This window comes from Varanus komodoensis, unplaced genomic scaffold (genome assembly GCF_004798865.1).
Source record: "Varanus komodoensis strain SLA01 unplaced genomic scaffold, ASM479886v1 scaffold11, whole genome shotgun sequence".
Taxonomy (NCBI): domain Eukaryota; kingdom Metazoa; phylum Chordata; class Lepidosauria; order Squamata; family Varanidae; genus Varanus; species Varanus komodoensis.
The window spans coordinates 1,464,295-1,487,079 of record NW_025335317.1 but is presented as its reverse complement, the minus strand read 5'-3'; the positions used below and the strand labels follow the sequence as shown (position 1 = coordinate 1,487,079).

General features: G+C 51.6%; 1 protein-coding gene across 2 annotated transcripts; it reads left to right on the top strand.

Annotated features, from left to right (window-relative positions):
* Positions 1-3,563: 3,563 nt before the first annotated feature.
* On the top strand, positions 3,564-22,785 carry LOC123018294. 2 transcript variants are annotated; one of them, XM_044420192.1, is made up of 8 exons: positions 3,564-3,950; positions 12,913-13,700; positions 14,647-14,808; positions 15,236-15,416; positions 16,352-16,503; positions 17,941-18,059; positions 20,077-20,183; positions 21,497-22,785. In XM_044420192.1, exons 1-7 carry the CDS (start codon positions 3,836-3,838, stop codon positions 20,171-20,173), a joined length of 1,614 nt encoding a protein of 537 aa, XP_044276127.1. In that variant the 5' UTR covers positions 3,564-3,835; the 3' UTR covers positions 20,174-20,183; positions 21,497-22,785. The 2 variants fall into 2 exon arrangements, with proteins under 2 accessions (XP_044276127.1, XP_044276126.1); XM_044420191.1 differs by having other exon boundaries at positions 3,564-4,052.

Genomic DNA, 22,785 nt, shown 5'->3' with positions numbered 1-22,785 from the left:
CCGCCGGTGGTGCCCGAGCGCGGGCCTGGCCTCGGCGCGGGAGGCGCGGGCGGGTCCCCTGCGGGCTTCCCCCTCGGACGCTGCATCGCCGCGCGCCGGGCAGCCCCCGCGCCCCCGAAGGGGAGCCTCGGCTCCGGCCGGCGCGGACGGGCTCGCCGTCGCCCCACGCCCCTCCGCGCTTGCTCCTCTCCATGCTTCCCCGGCAGGCGGTCCTGGCGGATTCGCAGGGGAAATCGCTCCGGAGCGGCTTCTTCCCGTAACTTCCCAGCTGAGCCGTTCGCCGCTGCTGAGTGAAGCCATTAGCGTGGAAAGCGTGGCTTTGGTCGGGTGGGGGATGCTTCGCCTGGCTTTGCACGGGTGACCGGGGCTCCTGAAATAGCCTCCCATGGTAAAAGCCACGCTTTCCATAGCGGCTGCTCTTTTTCCGGGGAAGCCTGTGCTTACCTTTTATTTATTAAAAGTTTTTATAACCCGTTCACTACAAACGTCTTGGGCGGCTTACAGTAAGTGAGTAGAATAAAACGAACGTATGACTTCCCCTGCTAAGTGCGAATGCGTGTGCAGGAATTATACTCTGTGTGAACCATTCTGCAGCATACAATGGAGGCATACAAAATTATGCACTGTGTAGAGAAGCTTGATAAGGAGATAAACATCTGAGATTATCCCATGAAGTTGATGAGGAAGTCATACTAGAAAAAAGGCTTCACTTGGTGCAGGTAAAATAGGGCACTTGCTATCACAAGATACAGTAACAGCCATCAACTTGGAAGTTAGACAAATCCATGGAATAGGAGCTTATCAAGAGAGATTTTGGCATAAGTAAAGAAATCTGGTTGAGCCAGCCTCTCAGCGAACCTGGAGAGACTTGGCTTAGGGATTCTATCTTTGTTGTGAAGCAGCATGAAGAATGATACAAGGGGTTCCAAAATACTGTTTCTGCTAAGATAGTAGTTCCGTAAATCACTTAGGAGTTTACTCTGAGTCAGCCAACATAGTTCAGTAAGTACATGAATCTTTGGTGATAAAGGTTCATATCTGTTGTAAGCCATCCAGAGACCCTGCAGGTATTGGATGGGGTAAAAAAATACCCAAATATATAAATAAATCTGCTCAGGCAATAAGCTGAGGGTAACCCTTTCTCTCCTTGGTTCTTGCTCTGCAAACTGGACTGAGCAACTTTAAGTGCAATGAACTAAATGAATCAGACAGTGCCCCCCTCTCCCCGTTGTCCTGCTTTCCCTTTTTCCAATTCGATTTCAACAAAATCAAGGACGAATGCAAAAGCAAGTCCATTGAGCTTGCAAACGGTCGAGCACAAACATGGCAGTCCCATGTGGATCAGGCCAAGGCAGGCGTGGGGAAGATAGGGGCTGTCGTCAAAGCACGGCAAAACAGGCAGGTTGGTGGTTTCCAAGAGAGGCCTTGGGCACGGCCAAGGTCAAAACCAGAGTCCTCTAGCAGAAGCACAGTCCCAAGAGCAGAGGCAGGGAGGGACCTGGAGGCCGTGGAGGTTCGGACGGAAGGGCAGGCCATGGATACAGGAGCTAAAGAAATTACATTGCTTCAGCTGCAGCAGGCGGAACTCTCCTCCCAGGCTGCCCCCGGTCTCCCAACGTGGCTGCATCCTCCTCCAGGCATGCGGGAGGGACACCCAGGCAAGGGGTGAGTGGCACCCAGGTCCCCTTTCCCGCAGTTTTTCTGGAAGCACTGAAAAGCCATTCTCTCCCACGGGAATTGCAGAGTGAGTAAGGTAACAGCTTTCTGCCGCTGCTGCCATGGAGAAAGGGCTCCCCTTGGCACTGGGCAGAATGTGAAGACAACGGCCTCTGGGGAGAGGGGAAGGGGCGTGGGCGCACGCGTGGTGACCAGATGCCGGTGCTCCGGAGGCGTCGCCCGCTTCCAGCAGCTCCCCAGCACATCCGAAACACAGGCACGGGGTTCGGCAAGTTTTCCTGTTGGGGGAATCTACCTGGGGGTCTTTACCAGCGTTCTCCCAGGCACGGCACAGGTGCACCCAGGAAACTGCCCCCTCCCCATGTTACTCCAGCCATTGCACTGGGGATTTCTTCAGGGCAGTTGTAGTGCCACTCTGGTATAGGATGCGTTTCGCGATGATGCTGTATATTTCAGTGTGTGCTGAGCTTGAGGCATCTCCTGGCGTGGGCAGAGGAGCAGCTTCAGCAGGTTGGTGGGCTGAAGGGGGGGATGCCTTTTTTAAAGGGGCATTTGCTGATGCTCATGTGCAGAGGTATGAATGGGCAAATAACACACAGTTCTCACATTGTTTCAAGACCTGGGTGAGAAACTAGCTGAAAACATGCTGATATACATGACTACTCAGGAGTAACTCTCATTGCCAGCAATGGCACTTGCTCCTGCAAAAATCAGTGTGCAAGAGAGGCTGAAAAGTACATGTGAAAAATCCCCAGTATACGTGTTTCCTCACAAGTAAATCACATTACATTCAATATACTTTTGCAAAAGGCATAATAGGAAATGGGCCTTGGCTTTCAGGAAAGAGCTGTGAATTCCTTTTTTTTTTTTTTAATGCCCCTTCCTTGTACCAGTAAGCATGTGCATAAGCTTAATGGATCTAAAAAAACGAATGAAACATAAATGGCCATTTCCCTACATAGATCACTTTCCATCTCCTCCTCCTCCCACAATTGCATTTGTGTGCCACAAGATCACAATTTCAACAGACTGTGCTGTATTTATTTGTGTGTGCCCCTACAGTGTTAAATCTGTTTTGCACAAATACTGTGACTGCGCTCCCTCGCTGATACACAGAAGGGGCTCCGGTGTAGATTCCACCCCCAACTTTAGTAATAGCGCGATTAAAAATATGAAAAGGCCCTTTGCTCTTCCTGCCTTCCATAATTTCCAGTTGTAGTTGCAATGAAAACTGGGAAGAAATGACTTGTTGCTAGGTGGACTCTTAAAAACTTACTTTTAAACGGATTCCATACCCTGGGGCCCTGAGGGCTCGTGGGACGGGGCCCCTGGGTTCCCATGAGCTCCTTCTGTCCTCAGAAGGGAAGAAGGTAGGCAGGACACCTGCAGAAGTTCCTTCCCGCAGGAAATGGAATGCCTGGCCGACGTGTCAAACAATATGCAGTCTCTTGTATATTTTATTGTGAATTTATTTGTTGCAGGTCACCCAGAGTTGTTCTTTTTAACCAATGTGTCGTGGGGTAGAATTTGAGCTACCTAAGGGTGCAGGCGACCCCCCGTGTGAGTTGCTCCTGAGAGGCCCAGCCAAGGGTCATGCGACAAACCCTGCAGTCCCTGCTCTCGGGAGGTCCCGACTGTCCCCAGCCTTTTCACGACGCTGTAGGATCATACAGTGAAATCAGAAACATTCCTGTCCGGAAAGGAAAACAAACAAGGTTTGGCTCCGTTTCCTCCCATGTGTCAGCCTTACTTAGATTAAAACGAGAAGCGACCAACAGCAGCCAGTGCGGTGCAAGCGCAGGGCGTCCTGTTTTCTCCGCGGGCACTGTGGTCGCGGAGGCTGCCCAGACCCTCCAGCCCCCTCGACTTGCTGGCCAGGGGAGGGTGCATTCCACAGGGCTGCTCCCTTCTCAGTCTCCGCTGGCCGGCGGCCGGCTTGCAGCTCTGCAGCCTCTGAGCGAGCCTCCGGCCTCCCGTGCCCGTGCGCTCGCCCCCATTGCTCCGGGACTGAGATGGGAGCATGCTTTCTCCCTGGCGCGCTCTTTGGGGGGGCGGGGGCATTGATCATTCAGGGCTTTAAGCCCCACTGCGCTGGGTCTCTGTGCTTCAGCCACAAGGGACTCCCCTGACAGCATGGCTGTTACGCAGGTGCTCTTACATGTCCCCGAAGGACGTTAGTTCATGGAGCCGCTGCTGCACCGGCCAGATGTTTCGCCCATCCAGAATGTTCGGCTGGCACCCGCTGTTCACCGTGAGAGCTCAGTGGAAGAAAGGTGAGTGGCCAAAAGGTGTGGAGCTGCTTCGCAGAGAGCCTGCCGTTCCGAAAGAGCCACGAGGGTTCTTGCCAGCACGTCGGACTGCAGCAGAAGTGGGAGGTAAAAGTTGGAATTTGAGGCCGTGCATGTGACCTTCTTGGAAGAATGTTAAGGTGTTAAGGCATCTTAGCAAATTAAGGGCTGAAAGTTTTTTGGGTTTGAGTCATACCAGGAACTACAGGACACTTATTCTGGGGGGAACTGGCTTGAATCCTGGGTCATCTGAAGCCCCCTCGCTTCTTTTGAGAAGGTGGCAGTCCTTCTGTGGTTTCTAAGCCACAAAACTTGTGGCCTTCCCATGATCTTCTGGGCCAGGCAGGTGTGTTTTGCACAAGTCCAAGGGCCTGTGCGGTGTGGCCAGGTACGTGTCGGCCTGGGGCCTGGGAGCGCTTCATCTCCACTCGGCCATGGAGCTCACGGGTGGCTTGGGGCCAGCCACTCCCTTGCAGCCTCGCACACCTCCTGTGGGAATAGTAAGGAGCCATGCAAGCTACCTTGGACTTTGACCCCACAGCTTTCCCCTGTCAAAGTCAAGATCAGTGAATGTGCTTCTGGGACCCTTTAAGCCTCTGCTCGCTTTTTGTGTTGCTGTTCTGTGCCGCCATGTCATCTCTGACCTGTGGGACCCTTCAGAGCGTCCCATCTAGGGCAGCCCCACTCAGCTCTCCCAAGTCCATGCCTGGGGCTTCCTTGATGGAGCCCACCCAGCTCAGAGTCGGCCTGCCTTTACTTCTTCGGCCTTCAACCTGCCCTAGCATGGTGGTCTTCTCGGGGGGCTCGCCTTCTCATGGGCAGCCTCAGTTTGGCCATTTTTGCTTCCAGGGGGAGCTCTGGCTTGATTTGACCCAGGACCCCCCTGCTCGTCTTTCTGTCAGTCCAGGGTATTCAGCCTGGCCATCAGGACAGGCCTGTCGTTTGAAAGGTAGCCCTCAAGCTTGTGGATCTGGGAACAAGTTACCTTTTTGAAACAAGTCACCAAGTTAAGAAAGGGTTAGAAAAATAAAATAGGGATGGACGGAACCCTTCCTTCATAGTGGTCCTATCTAAAATTGAGGGAAATGTGATGTTTCCAATCATGTGCTTCCCTCATAGTGCAAATGCAGGTTGGGGGGCACGAGTGGGGGAGATTCGGAGGTCCGGCCCATCAATACCCCCCCATGTGTTAACTTGCAGTGTAATTTTAAGTGGATTTTTGCCCCAGGTAAGCGAAGAACCAGAAGCTGTGGGATAATGGGAGCAGGGAGCATTATAGGAGAAAAGCAAGCACCTTTTAGTCTGTTCTAGAGAGCTTTTGCTTGTTATTCTGAGAACTGTGAAGTGACTTGTTTAAGGGTCATTGCTGGGTAGCTAAATGACACTTTCACCAGGTTGATCAGGCTGCTTCCTGGGACTTCACAGAGGCAGAGAGGAGGGCTATCCCAAGGCTAAAGCTGTGTTCCCAAAGACCGTAAGATGGACTAGCAGGTGAGGCCAGCCCAAACCCAACAGGAAGAGGCAGGAGACACCATTGAGTGGAGGCCAAGTACCGTTCATAGTTACAAAAATGCAATCCATGCTGGTCAGGCCATGGTACAAAATGAGGGCCAAAAACAGAAAGAAAGGTTCAAGAAAAGCAATAAAGAAGGGGGAGGACAGTGAGGAGGAGAATCAACCAGTTCTTCCACCACGGAATTAATGAATGTAAGCACAGTTTAGAATTCCAAGTTGTAGTGTTAATTGTTGCATGACCTACCCATTGAGGAAAGACAAAGGGGAGGCCAATTGTTAGCTGAGCTGTAGTGCTGTCATCAGACTTTCCCCATTAAAGCAAGTGCTTTAGCATCCAGGGTATGCAAGCTGGGAGAGGAGAAGAGAAGCTTTTGCCTTCAACATTTCCTTATGAATGGAAGGACAAAAAGGGCCATGGCTGGTTAACATTCCTGCAAGACTAGTGTGGGGTTGTGCCCAGCAAAGGGACACCACAAATCAGGTACCCTCGGGGCAGCTTTATGCATGCAGAGATTTTTTTGTCTAAGCAACCCCCAGGGTGCCCCAGCCAGCCAAGATAGTTTAGCACTTGGTCTAAATAGGCATATGACTTTACCCCTGATCAATGAAACTGCATTTAATTTTATTTATTTTAAAACAGTTTTGGTGGCAGTCCCAAACTGGAATACCAACCGCCCCCCATCTGACAATAGCTCAGACAATAAACATGAGAAGAGAATCCACAGTCCCAAAAGATGCGTGACCAAATGCCAACCAGCTAAAAGAAAAGGCAAAATAGATCAGTCTTCTAGCCCCTTCTCTGGCAAGCGAGAAGACTTAACTCTGCAGCTTGGCCAATGTGGGGTGCCGTGCGAAGTGGGGTGCGGTGCCAGTTTGGACAGGCAATTGGGCTTTTTCCAAGACATTTTCTCTGTGAGGGAATGATCTTAAAGGGGCGCTTCAGCATCATGTGAAAGGGCATTCCAATTTCCCCTTTAAATGATTAAATAAATGCATTTATTTAAACAAAGGAATGTGATGAAACGTGTTATAACAGTAAATGGCCACAATTCAAAGGCACTTGGCATATAGCATTTAACTTAAAATGTCCAGAACTCCAGAAGATTATTTTTCAAAGGAAATTCTGCCTTGTATAAATCTGGCATTCCCCCCCCCCCCCGGAAATGGAGAGCCGCATGGCAGAGATCAGGTGGGGCTATTCTCATGCAGAGCTCTCTTCAGCTGCCTTACACATTTGTGTCCTCAGTGCAGGGGCGCAATTATTTCCAGAATATTTGCATCCAGAGTGGTAAGAGTTGCAGCTGCTGACAGAAGGTTTTTGCACCATGGGACAGAAGTGATGGGCAACTGCCGGTGAAGATGCGCCCTCCCGGATCATCCTTAATGGGAACCATGCAAAGCTTTTTCTCCTCTTCCAGGGTCTTCTTTACCCCGGGGTGCACGTGAATCTCCTTAAGGAACTGGTCTAATTAAGCCAGTGGCACATAGGCACAGCTTTTCCTCAAAGCAAGATGGCAAATCCTAAATCAGAGAGTCTGGAGATCATGTGCAGCCTCCAGTTCTGTGTTTTGTTTTCCCCAGGCGGGGACAGGCAGCATTAAAAGGCACTTTGGTGGTGGTACACCTGGATTCAGGAGAGCTGATGGAGTCTTCTCGAGAGCTTTAGACGATGCCTCGCCCTCCCCTCCAGCCCTCCGTTGATTCCCTGATGTCGCGGGGCAGGCTCGGCCTCCTCACTGCCATTCCTCTCTGACCCAGGGGTCTGGTGGGGCTCCCACCCTGGCGTGGGCCTAGGGCCAGACCTCCCTGTGGGCCTTCCATGTTCAGGGTGCAGCGAGACCAAGCCAGCCTCGGCCAAAGGGGATGCGGCTTGGCTCGGCTCCTCCGTTCCGCCAGGTGGAGTGAGCAGAGCAGAAGTGGCACTTCTCCAGTGGAGAAGTGGAAAGGACGGCACAAGCTCCACCTGCCCTGCCTCCTTTGCCAGCTGTGGGGCGGAAGCCAGTCGGGCACAGGCAGGCATTCAGCTTGCCTGCTCCTGGTGGGGCTGTGTGAGGAATCCATCGGGTGGGACTCTGCCAGTTGCCCTGGCTCGGCCCCCCAGACTCTGGCCCGAGCAGCCACTGGGTGGGTGCTGAAGAAAGGCCTGCTTGAGAGGGCTGGCCTGGAGAGCAGCCTGCATCTGCAGGGCAGGCAGTGCCTCCTCCCATGCTAACCGTGGTGGCTGAAGGATGCCGGTCGTCCTGCGGGCGTTTGTGGGCTCCCTCTTGGCTCAGCCTGCTTGGCAAGGCCAAGCTGAGCACGGGGGGAGGTCAGGTGTGTGGATGGGTGGGTCCCAATCGGCCTCCTCCCAGCCCTGGTCTTGGCTGTGGTGCTGATGGACAGAAAAGCAGGTGCACAGCCCTACTGTTGTCGTCGATCTGGTTTGAGGAAAGGGGGGCGAACTGGGGGTGATTAAGCTTGCCAAGGCTCTGCAAACACCACCTTGAAGCTCAGCTTGTGTTCCTTCCATTTTCATTTGTGACCAGATTTTGTTTGTTTGAATGAGCAAGGTGCAAATAGCCTTGCACAGGTGTTTAAGGTGCATGCTTTCTCCCCACTCTACAGCGCACGTTTTTGCAAAAATATACATTCTGCCAACACAGTCCCAAATCTGGCAGTATGTGTGAGTTCACAGTGGTGAATTGGGAAACTTCTGATTATTGGCAAATGGAAACAAAACCCACACGCATTCCTCTGCCTGAGCCGTTCCCCCTTTTTGTAAATGTAGAACCAGAGCAGAGAGCCAGGGGGTGATCCGCGCAGATCACAGTTTCCCAGCTATTTGTCACCTGCCAGGACCTGAAGCATTCTGGGTGCCCACTGTTCCGAAGCCGGCTTTGACAGCACAGCAGGGACGGCCAGCAGCAGGGGGACCTGGAGCATGTCCGCATGCAGCCGTGCACTCCGAAGTGGTCACACATTGCCGTGCTCTCTAACCCACAGGTCACAGGGAGCCCTGGGCCTCCCGCTTCTGGTTCCAGGGCTCTCCAGGGCTGCCGGAGGCCCCCACTTCTGCAGGGCTGCTGTCCGTCCCTCAGGGACTCGGGGACTGTCTGCCTTCGTGAGTGCACATGGGGCTCTGGAATGGGAACAGAGCAGAGTGAGGGGAGCAGGGCTGCTTGGGCGGCTGTGTGAAAGCGAGCCTTCTACCGGGCGGTGGATAGGAGCACGTCCCCGGATGGAGGGGCAGAAGGAACGCACCACTTTCTTGAATCACCTGAAACTGGAGTCCCCAGAGTCTTTCTCTGGAGTGGCAGCACTGCATTGAGCCACCGTCGTGAAGTTCCTGAGCACTGGCTAAGAGCGCCCTCGCCCCTGCTTGGAGGAGGGCGTTGCGCTCCTTTTCCAGGGCGCTGAACGGCCTCTCCCGTCAGAGGGAAGTGCGAAAACCCCTGCTTCTGTGAGCACAGCCAAGCCCCGTGTGCGTGATGGTGGCACATGGTGCTGAAGCTGGTTGCTTGGTGCTGATGCCCAACCCACGCGTGGCTTTTCCTGGGGAGGAGTGCGCACTCTGCCTGTTTGTGCCCGTCTCCACGCCCGCCAGCCCCCGTCTCCCCTCTTCCAGACTGCCTTGTAAACCCAAGACCTGCATTCTCCCCTGCAAAGCGCCACCTGTGCCGAAGCTGCCGCAGGAGCATTTAGGGGGCCTCTCAAATATCCAGGCGAGCCGCTTGCTTGCCCAGCATGGCGCAAGAGGCCACTGGCATGAGGCTCGCCACAGCATCCACGTTTCACAGGAAAATGCTCACGGGCTGCATGCATAAGCGGGGTGTGCAGCTAACACAGAGCAGTCTGTTTATTTTAGGGGCATGTGGATGAACGAGATATAACACAGCAGGAAGCCGCCCCCTCTGCCGCCCCCTCAGCCCCCAAGTGAGGAGCCAGGCAGCTGCCTCCAGCAAGGTCGGAGCCTTGCTCCCAGGGGTGCCTGATTACCCACTTCCGTTTCCCAGGGCACAAGTCATCAGAGAAGTGGAAATGTCCATTGTTTCAGAGAGGAAATGACTATTTTCTTGGAGAGGGTGGAAAACACAGATGTCATCGTTTGTTTAAAGTAAGGTCCCCCTCTTTCTCTCACTGTGGTTGAATGTTCTTGTGCGCAGGGAAGGAAAGGACAGATGCGCTGTTCCCGGAAAGAGAGGGTGGGGAACAAGCGGCCCAAATTAACCCCGGTCAGGAAGGAAGTGGAAGGCCTGGGAAGGGGAGAGGCGTGCACATCCCCCGCCCGGCTCTGGATCAGCCATCTTGTCCTGGAGCCATTGCAGCCCCCTGGCCACTGTCGCAGGCAGTACGGTGTGCGATGCATTGCAATTGCACGTTGCCTTGGGAGATCACCAGAGCTTGGGCGACTCTTGCACGGCCGGCAGCCTGAATGAGTGAAAGGGCTCCAAGCCTCTCGGGCCATCCCTGCCCTACCAGGCATCCTGGATGCAAGAGCATCCCTGCCTCTGAACCCTTTGGCAGCTGCCCAGGGCCCCTCCCCACTGCTGCCACCTTTGCCACCGAGATCCTGCTGGGGAACCAAGCTGTGATGTGGCTCAAAAACCAGGTGTGCAGGCGGCGCACCCCTGTTCAGGGGCACGAGTATGTCCCCAGGAGGCTTCCTGGAGCAGGACTCTGCTTGGGCACCTTGTCATCAAGGAAAATTGCACAGGTTGGCACTGCATGCCTTGAGCTGGGAAAGCACCTCCTTCTGTTTATTTGCAACATTCCAAGAAGTCACTTTAAACATGAAACAGTGGTAAATATATTGTTTGCCTTTGTGCACATACAAATCTTATCTTCCTATTCCTTCTAAAGCTACCTGTTTCTAAATAAATTGAAGTATAAGCCAGAGCTATAATGCATTTCAAACAACCTCTATACTGTCCTTCACCCTTACTGTGAAAAAGAGTCCCACAAACTGGGAAAAGAAAAAAAGAAAAATGAAAATGAGTCTAAACAAAAAATCAATTCTCTACAAGAATAATAATAATTTTAAAAAATTGGCTCCAGGCAAGATAATAGAGCAGTGCTTTGCACCCAGCCCCTATCAGATCATCAATTTTATCACTAAATATGAAGGCCTAACCTAGAATCTAATAAAGCAGAATGCAAAATTAAAAGAGAGAAAAATTAAATCAGGTCATAACAAAGCAAAAGAGAAAGTGGCAAAATGCCCAGAACTTTTATCTACTGAAACGGGGTCAATCTGGCTGGTGGCCCAGAGTTTTCCAGGATGTCCAGAGCTCCAGAAAAATTAGACCAGAGCAGTAGAGGCCGCCAGATCAGGAACTGTCTTTGGAGTGGGACAGGAGGTCTGGACACCCATCAGAAAGACTCTGCACCTTCTGGAGACAGAAACTTCATCAATTCACCTTGAAACTCAACTGTGTGGGTGGGTGAGAATTAGACGTAGGGAGGACTCACCACCATAGGCACGACCTTTTGTGCTTTCCACAGCGTGCGCTTCTTTAGGGAATGTCTTTGGAGCGATCTGGATACCACACCGTGTATTGTTTTCTTGGCCACAGAGGCAGCCAAGTGGGGAGCAAAGAGAGCAGGTTTCACTTGCTCTCCCCATGTAGCACCTGGAATGCAAGGGGCATATTTTTTGTCAAGATGAAAATCTTGCTGTGTTTTCAAAACCGGCCTCACAGCCAAATCTGTGTGTTCATCAACCAAACCTCTGGGGGCTGCTCATGCAGGGGAAGGGCCTTCAAGCTGGCTCATCATGCAGAGGCCTCCAGAGGCGAGGCATGAGCCAAGATGGCCCTCTGGGAAGCAGACGTTGCTGGCCCAGGTGCCATAGCTCTGTCTCCCAAAGGTGGGGCGCTTCTTTCCATCATCCCAGACAACCATCAATCGAGTCCACAGTGTTTGGGATTCCTGCACTGTTTTGATTGAGCTGTGGAGCAGTCCCAACTTCTTAGCCGGCTGAGACGTCCCCAGTGCTGTATTATTCAGCGCAGCAATGAGCTCATCTTCACCCACCTGCCTCTGGCTCAGAGCTCCAGGCAGGGGGCGGCTGTGGTGGCGCTCTGGTGCCTTCCTTGGTTTCAGAAGCAGCCGGGATCAAACACTCTTCAACTGTTCCAGAATAAACAAGATCTCACTAGCAGCAAACAGCTGCCGCAATAAAACAAACAATAGCACTGTGGGATGGCCGGGATGCAACTGCATCGCCAGGGAGCTGCCCTGGAGCTTCTGTGGGTTCTCCCTGCTTACTTGCACCATTGCGATGCATTCTTAGGTGCAGGTGATTGTAAAATGAGGTTGGGGGGCGGATTATAAGCATGGAAATAGTCCGAAGAATGTTTTTTCAATTCCCCATGCCTGATGCCTTCGGCATGGTTGCTTTTTCATCATTATGTTAGGCTGCTGCCGTCCTATTATCATCTCCGTCTTTGTTCTGTGTGGAGATGATTCCTAGAAACTGCTGGATTGGGAAACAGCTGTTTCCTAAAACCACTTTGTCTGTAAGCAGCTTGATTTGGAGCAGTCCAGTATGAAAAGCAAAGGTCTATTTCGTGCAGGGGTTTTGATTTTAAGATGATCCCTAATCTCTGACGGGGGACACAGTATCCCTCTCTAAGTCCCTCAAAGGCTGTCACAAAGAGGAAGGTCAAGATCTCCTCTTGCTGATGCCGGAGTGTGGGACATGGGATAATCAAGTCAAGTGACAACAGCCCAGGTTCAGACTGGACATCAGGAGAAGCTTCCTCACTGCCAGAGCAACACAGCAGTGGAACCAGCTGCCCAGAGAGGTGGTGGGCTCTCCCACACTAGAGGCATTCAGAAAGAAACTGGGCAGCACTCTGAGTGGGGTGGTGTAAACTGGTGTCCTGCACCAGCAGGGGGTTGGGCCCGATGGCCTTCATGGCCCCTTCCAACTCTACTCTTCTATGATTCTTTGATATCCATGTTTTTACCTCCAAGGAGCCCAAGATGCTCTGCATGACTCTACACCTCCCCTATTTTAGGCCAGCAGGGGGTTGGTCCCGATGGCCTTCTTGGCCCCTTCCAACTCTACTCTTCCAATGATTCTATGGCCATTTGGAATGAGGCAATGCCTGGTCTGTCCTTTTCGGAGGCCCTGCTGTTGCCTCAGCCCACTAGGCGATGCACAGGCAGGGACTCTGGAGCATGGGAGGGCATTCTGCACCTGTGACATGACCCACCCTCATCCTACCTGCCGCAATTTGAAAGGAGCGTTCCTTGCTTTGCCCCTCGCTCATCTAGACTGGTTGGAGAGAAGGTTGCGCACAGGCAAACTTGCCTTCCCTCTGAACATGCGTGACCAGCCCTACATGAGTAGGACACTTGGCAGGCCTGTTCACAAGAGATGGTGCCAAATGTTCAGGGATCCAGGCTTTCCGTTGTTCCTGACTGTCCTCTCTTTCCTATTTACTAGGCGAAAAGATCCCACCCTTGGATAGCAGCGTGGTTCTGACAAATGTGAAGACAATAAACAGTGAAAAAAGTATAGACCAAGGACTAATCCCGTACCCCCCTGCCATGCCCGACTCTTCGGAGGATCCCGGAGCCCCCAAACCAAGCAACCTTCCAGAGCATCAAGCCAGCTCACCTGTCCCAGGTGCCGCTCCATTGAGAGCAGAGCACCTGGTCTCCCTCTCTGGCCTCCACAGCTTGACAGTGAAGGGCCAGAATCCCCGGCTGGCCAGGTGTGAGCCCGAAGGTGTGTGTGCAGAGCGCCCTGGTGGAGCCAGCTCTCAGCGAGCCCCGAAAGTCTCTGGGCAGAGCTTCGTGCTTCACAGCAGGGGCTCCTCCTGTGATTCCGGAGTGCTCAGTTCCTCTTCCTCTCCGGTGGCCGAGCACAGCATGAGAATGTGCAAAGACATTGCGGGCAGTGACCTGCACAGCTCCTCTCGCGAGCAGCCAGTCCAGTGCCTCACGGGGCAGCCGAGTGCTCTGCGGGATTCCCTGGAGGAAGACGCTGGGTGTCCGGAGAGCAAGAATCCTGACCCATCTTTTTTCGGCGGCGCCCGAGGAAGATGCTCAGAAGGAAAAACCGGAGGAGCGGTCCCGGCATCCCTCCTCCCTGCAGAAGAGCAAAAGCCCAGCGGCGAGGACGGCGGTGGCCGTCTGGAGGAGCTGCCGCTGCCGGGGCATCCCTTACGGAAGCACCCCACGAGCGACAGTCTGGATGCGTACATGGACGAGTGCTGCCGGCTGAGCCAGGCAAGGATTCGCTAGGCTTCCTCTGCCAGCACTGTGGACAGAGGGACGAAAGTGGGGTTGGATGTGGCCACGCTTGCAAACTAGCAAGAACAAGCTAGCTCGAATTTGGTGTGCCGTGCCCGTATAAACAGGGGAGGGGGGTTATACTAGCATAAATATAGGATGATGCGTGTTGTAAGCTGGCCAGAGAGCCTATGGCTTGTGGGGAGGCATGTAAGTTGAATCCACCCATCCATCAATATGATGCTGTGCTCATGAAGCAGGTAAGTACAAAAAACTTGTTTCAAAATGGAAGGCCCCTGACACAGGACAAAATGTTGGAGAGGTTCCAAGGAGAGCAAACAAGCGTATCTAACAGTTCATAGAACTATAGAATCACAGAATCATAGAACAGTAGAGTTGGAATCATGTTGTGAAAAGTGGTCTCTGTTTGTGTTTTATTATATCCTATTAATTAACCATTTCTATTGAGGGTTCCCTTCATGAAGGCAACAGTATGATTCATAGAATCCTAGAATTACAGTAGAGTTGGAAGGGGCCACGAAGGTCATCATGTCCAGTCCCCTGCTGGTGCAGGTCACCAAGTCACACCATCCCACTCAGATGGCTGTCCAGTTTTTGGGTTTTTTTAATGTCTCCAGTGTGGGAGAGCCCACGACCAATCTAGGCAACTGGTCCCACTGTCGCATTGCTCTAACAGGGAGGAAGCTTTTCCTGATGTCCAGCCTGAATCTGGGTAGTTGCAACTTAAATTGATTATTCCACGTCCTACACTCTGGTACCAGCAAGAGGAGACTTTGACCTTGTTTTGCAATGAACGGCTTGTGAGGCGCCTGCTGCACAGCCAATTAATGGAGGAATGTGCCCAGGACAGGTTGTAACATTTTCTGGAAGCAATGCTTTGCACCTAAAGCATGCAACTCCTTGGATTTTTTCCCCATTGTAGGTGAACCAAGGAAATGCCAAGAAGCGCAGCTCCGGCCTGGGTTATCTGGAGCACATCTGCCAACTCATTGAGAAAATTGGACAGCTGCAAGAGCACAATCTGAAATTGCAGAAGGAAATTGGCAGCTTGCAGAAGGTGCACAAAACCAGCCAGCTAAATGAGGCAAGAAAGGGTCTCTTATCTGCTCATTTTAACTTGCCTTCCATTACTGGGCAACTCTCCTTTCCCCACTTTTTCCTGTCTTCTCTGTCTTGGTGTAGTATTTAGCTTTGGACAAGTAAGTCCCTGGCCAGAAGCTGAAAGGGCACAAGAGACAGGAGGGAGGAAAATGGAACAGAACAAAGAGAAAACAGGCTGGAGGGTTTTTGTTCAGCATTCAGCAAACCAGTGGCTGGGCAAATGCCCTGTCCGTGTTCTTATCTGATTTCCAAATGTTGGAATTGACTTTTATCCTGGGATGGAATTGATATTTACTGGTCCTGTAACTGGGCTTGAGATAAAGCTGGCCCATCGCTCTCCTTTGTGCAACGGTTGCAAACTCTGACAAGTTCCGAGTGAGTCACCGGCATCTCTCCTTTTGCACCTGCAGGAGTACTTTCTGCAGCAGTGCTCCTGCGGGGCTGCCAGCATGTTGCTCAGCTCATCCCAAGAGCTGAAGAATCCCCTTCCCGGGTGGAGAAGACCATGCAGCTTATTGGTCCAGAACGGAAACGTGTCTGACCTCTCAATTATTCCAGAAATAGGCAGAAGAAATGAACAATCAAGGGAAGGTGGGTGTCTGTCTTTTGGATCACAACCTTAATTTTAAGGTGCTTTTCTTATGGCCTTAGTCTTCCCTGGGCACCTGCACAGTCACAGCAGCCAGGTTTGCATGACCAGATCGGCAACGGCAGCTTTTTAGGCAAATTGGATGTGTTATCTGAACCGTGTTCTGGTATTTCAGTACGGTATTCTTACTTTTGAGAAACCACAGACAGAAACAATGCTCTGCTCTTTGGTTTCCTGGTGCCATGATTTCTTATTGTGTCCTCTGAACCAGGAAACAGCACTCATCATGGTACCAAAGCCAGCACCATAGAGCATTTGGCAAGAGCGGCTCATTGCCACTCTTGCCCAGCCGCTAACAAGAGAGCGCCATGGACGGCTGCCATTTGGCACAACCACCTGTTCCAGGCCTCCCGGGGCGGGAGTGAGCGAGTGGCCCGAGTGCTCCTTCACTCCCTGGAGACCACCCTGACCGCTTTACCCAGCTCTCCGAAATAATTCTTTTCTAAGATCAGCATGTGCCCTGGCCTTGCTCACTGAGGACCAACACACCAGGGGCATCCTCTAGTCCAGTGTGCACGCACGCTATTTTTCTTCCTTCCCATTTGACAAAAAGAGAAGCAGAACAAAAAGCAAACCCGGAAGATTGTGCCAGGAATTTCATTTTCTAAGGCGCGACAATGAGAACGGAGGGTGTGCTCGGAGACACATTTTGTTCTGCCTTCGCCCTGCCCTGTTCACAGAATTTTACGGGAGGATCAGATGACCCCAGGCTCCCTCCCCCGCTGCCCACCACTTCTTCCATCTCCCCTCTTTCCAGGAAACCCCTGAGGTGGGCAAAAAGACGGAACAGCTGCACAATGTCTTTTGAGGATCTTGTCTAGCTGTCTTCTGCCCGGAAACACCTGTGAGGTGCACTCAATACGTTCTCTCCTTGCAGGAGGGAGCGTCCACCAGAATCAAGAAAATAACCAGCTGATAATTGAGTTGAAGTTGTCAAATGTAAGGAAAACCGGAGAGAAGGAGTGGAGAGAAGGGTGCAGTGTGAGCGATGGCCCGTCTTACTTGTCCAAGGAGCTCGCTCTGAAAAGGGTGAGTGATCTACAGCGCTCATGAACTGGTCACTTTATGAGATGGAAGTGGATTATGGACAACGGAAGTTTATGCTGTGATTTGTTTGTTAAGGAGCTCGCAGGAAACGGGTCCTGATCCAGACCACCAAGTTCCAATATGAGCCACTTTTCTTTCGAAACGAGTTGCTGCTTTAAGCGCAGTTTACAAACAGCAGCAACACAAACATAACACACCGTGTAATTTTGCCCTCTTCCTATATAACAACGGAGTCATGATCCAGAGGGGGATGATAAAGCAAAATAGGAAGCAGAGGTGAGGAAAGGAGGAGTGAGGGGAAGAGAAAATATTTAGACACTGTCAAGTTTAAAGCAAGGTTCCTTTGAACTCTTCCGGATTAGACCCACGAAGTTCTTGCTCTCCTCTCCTTGCTCCCCTCCTGCCAGAGGCTGGACTTCAGCACAGCAAAACAGCCATCAATACGGCCCCCTCCCGATGCTTCCTGTTTCTGCAGCCAAGGCCGCCACCTTCCCACAGTCTTGCCTCTTGCATTGAAGTTTCTATAATCAGCTGCTACAGCCAGTATTTTTCATTTCTCATTATGTAACCAGAACATTCTTGCTTCCTGCTTGTTATGTGTTTTATAAGACGTGTGGATCTTAATACGTTTGCTTTAATTCCTCTTTGATGGCCACCCCTCATTCCCTGAAATTACTAGGCATCCTGCAATCTGGCATCTGGCACCCCCTAGAAGGAGCTCAGTGTGGCATGAAGCTGGGAGCTTGGCTCTGGGAGGAGCGGCCACCCTTTCTCAGCCCAAAGGGTGGGCGGCTTCCTTCAACAGGCCCCTTCACCGGCCGCACGAATCCCAGGATGTGGCCAGTGCCGGGAGGAGTAGCAGTTCCTCCAGGGCCCCCAGGTCTCTGTCTCTGTGCGAGGGAGGCATGGATCTCCAGGCTTGGAGAAAGGCAAGATGCCCAAGGGCCCATGGAGACCCTGGACGAGCAATTTGCCGCCCACCCAAATCCAGTTCTGTCCTGCTGGTGCACTTAGGCCCCACGGAGGGAGACAGGGTAACGATCAAAACATTCCTGTTCATGCGGTTCTTTTTATTATCCTGTTCCACTGAAATCACGTGCAACACTGTAACGTCCCTCTTTCAGATGTTTGCCCTGCTGTGTTTTTCCATAGTTCACTGCAAACCCTCACTGATTACTCATTTTCGGTTCACTGTAACAGACGGCTTAATGGACAGAGTGCCCTAAATTAGCTCAAAATAACCATGAAGACATTGTTCTGAATCTCCCACCTTTTGCAAAGGGTAACAACTAGCTTTCAGCCATAGACCTTGTCTGTGTCCGTCCCCTGGAAAGCCAGAGAAACAAATGTGAGCTTGGAAAGCTTTTCCCTGTCTGCTCCCATTGCACTGCCTTGTCTGTGCACCCCCTCATTCTGCAGCATGAAAACCGGGCCTGGGGAAGTATGAGAGACCTTCTGAGGAAGACCCGGGGAAAGAATGAGAGCAGGCCGGGCTTGCCGTCGGCTGCCTTGGAAAGATCGTGCCCTCAGCTGTATCGGTAAGCCTCCTGGATTCCAAAGGTTCACAGGAGCTGTTGTTGGGGCCAAAGTGTCTTGGGGACCTTTTGCGGACTTTAGTATATTTGTTGCATTGTTGAGGGCCAGTGTGGTTTAGTAACTTAGATGGACTTAGGAGACCAATATGAAATCCATCAGAGCCTTGAATGATTTGCAAGCTCCATCTTGGTTAGATCACGAATAAAACTGGTGTGAGGGCTGAGTTCAGCCGACCCATGTTTGAGAGCCCACAGACAAGAGCTAAGCACAGGATGAGGGCAGGTTGTTGAACTGCACCTTGTTGCTGAGGTGTGATGTGCCATGCTGTCTGAACCCGGCTGAGCTAACAAGCCATGGCCTGTTGATCATGGACAACCCATGAGGAGAACTTGTGGTCTGTGGCTGGCTTCTGAATTGTCTGCCGTCTTGGCTGGGTTCAGACAACACAACAACCGGTGCTTCGACCAGGTCACTTGGTTCCATGCCAGCCCGTGCTCAACCCACACTCAGGTCAAGTGTGTTTCTTGTGTTTTCTGAACCTAGCCATTAACCTCGCATGTAGCGGAGGAGATGAATAAGGTAAGGTTTATTAATGCTGATGATGATTGTCATGACAATCGCGACTGAATGGTTGGGTGCTGTAACCAAGAGGCCGAGTTCTCTTGTTTTCCATGGGGGACCCTGGGGGCGGGGTGATTTTTTACAGAGAGGGGGAGGAGGTGCTGATGTGTTGTGAACTCCCCACAGTGTTTGTTTAGCTGGAAAAACTGCCAGCCCTCGGGGTCCTTCCGGAAATGACTGCATGTGTCTTTTTAGTTTCTGGTGGGGTTAACCGCTGTGCAAGAATTTGCTATGACTGAACAGTATTGTGTACCTCTAAATAATCAATAGCAAATATTGTTTGGACAGCTGAAACAGATGCAAAGATGGAGTGATGTGAGCAAAATCATCAGGGGTCGGATAAACAAATGTGAATATTTGCTGAAATTTGGACCTGGGCCCCTGTTCAGCTCTGTGTTTGGAAAACAGCTCCGCATCCCTGCGGAGCCCCACATGGCTGTGCGCTGAGCACTGCGGGGGGGGGGGTGGCAGAACCCCAATCTTCAGCGAGAGGCCAGCCCGCTCGCTGGCATGACTCGGCCCCTTCTCACCAGCGCAGGGGCAAGGTGTTCAGCGGGACCAGTGGCCAGCCGCGAGCTATTCCACTCCACTGGCGAAGATCTGCACGAGTGGAGGTCCATTCTGGCGGCAGCGGGCTTTTCCCTTTCTCCTCTGAGTCCTCCAGCCCTCTGGAGCAATTTGAAGTGTGTGGGGGCTGTAAGGAGATGGGGGAGTCACCCCTTCCCGCTTTTGCTCTTGGAAACAGCTCTCTCTGTCAATGGGATTGTGCCATTGGAGCCTCCCTTTGGCATTTGGCTCCTTTACATGGAGATGATGGAGATGGAGATGGCTATGTGTGTGCGGGTGGGTGGGTGGGTGTGTGGGGCGGGGGGGGAGAGAGCGCTTGCGAATTTCAGAAGGCCATAACAAAACCAGAAATGATAAAACATAAACAAGAAAAATATTTTAGGTGCAACAATTGTAATAAATGCATATGAAATGTATATATCTATGTATTTCTTGTATGTAAGGAAATGCGCTACTGTCGGTACTCGTGCCATCGACAGGCTTCAGCATGGACATTTGGACACTCCGTGTTGGAACCCCCTAAATCCCACTCATGCAAATGCTGGAAGAGCCGCCAGGGCCTCCCGCTATCACTTTATACGGGTGGCCATTTGTCCTCCCAGCGCTTGTTTCCTCCCATTTCTGCTCTGGTGTCCCAAAATGAGCCCAGGGGCTTTTGCAGCCATGTCTGTCACAACGGTGCCACCAACGATTTGAGAGCGTCGGTTTTGCAGTCTTAGCATAGAAATGGTGGAATGCAGCGGATAGCTGTGCCTCTTGTAAAATCACATTAAGCAGCATGCAGAAACTGCAGCCATAGATATTGATTGCCAATTTTATGCATCTGTTCAGGCCTGACAGTGTGTGTGTGAACTTGGGCAAAGCAGAGAGAAACTCCATGATCGCTCTGAGACAAAGCTCAGGGCATGAAAGCGACTGGCCTTCCTGACTGCAAAGAGGTAAGGGGCATTTCTCCACTGTGCGGCAGTGACAATGCACCTGGCCCGCTTTCACCTTTGCCCCCAGCCGAAGTGGGGAGGAGGAACTGAGCGGGCAGGTCAAGCGAGTGGCCCTAGCTGTGACTTAACTTTAGGTACAAAAGTAGTATCGGGACTATTTTGTTCACAGGTTCCCAAAATTCATCGGGCAGTGGTATCTAAACTATCAACTGGAGCAAAATGTGTTATTGTAAAGAACTTGGAAAATGCCAAGTTGATCACAAGAGTAGATGACTAAAATGCAACTGTTAAAAATAAGTGAGCCCGAGAGATGGCAAACGAATTTCTAAACGTGCTCATTAATGAAATCCATTCTTTCAGTACATGAAATCTAATTCTGTTGTGAAAAATAGTATCTATTTGTGCTTTATTATATCGTAGTAATTAACCATTTCTTTTAAGGGTTCTCCTCATGAAGGGAACAGCATGATTCATAGAATCCTAGAATAGCAGGGTTGGAAGGGGCCATGAAGGCCATCGGGTCCACTCCCTGCTGTTGCAGGACACGAAGTCACACCCTCCCACTCAGGTGGCCCTCCAGTTTCACCTTGAAGGTCTCCGGTGTGGGAGAGCCCCCCACCTCTCCAGGCAGCTGGTCCCACTGTCGTATTGCTCGGACAGTGAGGAAGCTTCTCTTGTTGTCCAGCCTGAATCTGGGTTGTTGCAGCTTGAACTGATTATTCTGTGTCCTGCGCTCTGCTATCAGTGAGAAGAGATCTTGACCTTCCTCTTTGTGACAGCCTTTGAGGTTCTTATAGAGGGATCTCATGTGCCTGCTCAGTCTTCTCTTCTCAAGCCTGAACATGCCCAGTTCTCCCAGTCTCAGAAGAGGGCAGTGTTTCCAAACCCTGGATCATTTTTGTTGCCTTCATCTGGACCCTTTCCAATGTTTCTGCATCTTTCTTAAATCTTAGTGCCCAGAACTGGACACAGTATTCCAGTGTTCAATGTAATTAGTTCTGTTTCATATCTGTTTAATTGGTTTACCATTCCATTTAATCAATTCATCTTTTACTATATACTTATTTAATACAGAAATTAATTAGGTTCAGTTATTCATTTTATATACTGTAGTAATATAGTAACAGGTAACGTGCCAACATGTATTGCATCCATGTATTGATATACACAGATGACACCTGCTTATGCAATAATTAAAATATTTTGAAATAAACAAAGTTTTGTTTTGGCTTAGTGGAAATGCTGCTAGTGGCAGCAGGTGACTGAGGCCATCAAACACTTTACTAATTACCTTTGTTTATGTTATGTTTCAGAGAGGAGAAAGTTTGAGGTCTGAATGGTGTGAAGTTGGGAACGAATCAGTATGTTGCAGACGGATCTGGTAAACAGAAGCGAAGAGGCCACTCCTGAGAAGCCGGTTGCCTCCCCGGCGCAATGCGTGCACTTAAGGCATTCAAACTTATTTTTCAAGAATGCAGATGTCTACAGAATCTCTGCCGAGATGCTTTTTCAGCAGTTCCAGCCGGATAGCTGTTATCTTATATACTAACAGCCCCCCAGAACCAAAACAAAGGCCTCACCAAGACAAATGGCCCCTTTTTGCGGCCGTCACTAGGTGCACCAACTGCTCTCGACGCAATCGTGCCAGCAGCGTCGCCAAGCATTACAATTAGTCTCTCATTAGTGTCGCAGGGATTGTTCATGTTTAGGAGCAGCGGAAGCAAGACCCCTCTTAGTGTCACGCGCCGGCTCGTTCCTGCACCAAATGTCCAAACCCAGTGACAGGGTGGGCTCTTGCTAGCGAAGGGGTCCATAGACATGCAGAAGGGTTGATCGGGCTGCCGTGTGGGGCGGATGTGGGAGTGGCAGATGGGCTGGGGCAAGGAGGAAAAGGGAAGTGAAATGCCAGGCTTTGCTGCAGGAGAGGAAGAAGGCTGGCTTGTTTTCCTCTTTTTTCTGTTTAAACTATTACCCAAGTGCTTGTGCAGTAGAACAGAGGAGCATGTGCAGGTTGCAGGAAACCGTCTAAGGTTCTTCCATTTCATTCCGATTCAAAGGAAAATTTAGGGGGTGCCGTCCTTAGTCCAACGAGCAAGAACCCGTTTGGAAAATCATGTGACTGCTGGTACGGCGCCTTCTTTCCCCCCGGCCATCACCGCTGGCACTTGCCTACCTTGGGTGCCACTTCCCCCCATGCTTAATAGTCTGGGAGGAATCTCCCAAGGCCGGCTCAGGACCGCGAGAGCGTCACTCTGGCATTCTGGGCAGGGGTAGCCCCGCCCAGCACTGGAGCGCAGCCTCGCAATGCTGCTCCAGATCGACCGTGGCCCTCGGGCTGAGGGGGCTTCCCTCCAGGAGTGCCCGGCGCGCTTCCCACTTCTGTCCCCCCAGGCTTTGGCACTCCTCTTTGCGTTCCTGATGTTTTATCAGCCGACGACCTTGTTTCACTCTGCTTCCCTGAGACCCGCTGGAATCGACGGAGCCGTAACTGTGTGGAGGGCTGCAACCCAGCGTCCCCCCGTGACAAACAACCACACAACCTGGGCACAACCACACAAAATGCCACGGAGCTACGTACTTTCCCCTTTGCGCACTCAACAGT

Coding starts and splice junctions, on each gene's coding strand:
- LOC123018294 (XM_044420191.1), top strand. CDS start 3,836: ATGTCCCCGAAGGACGTTAGTTCATGGAGCCGCTGCTGCACCGGCCAG. Junction 13,701..14,646: donor AGTGCTGCCGGCTGAGCCAG/GCAAGGATTCGC, acceptor TCCCCATTGTAG/GTGAACCAAGGAAATGCCAA. Junction 15,417..16,351: donor AAATGAACAATCAAGGGAAG/GTGGGTGTCTGT, acceptor CTCTCCTTGCAG/GAGGGAGCGTCCACCAGAAT.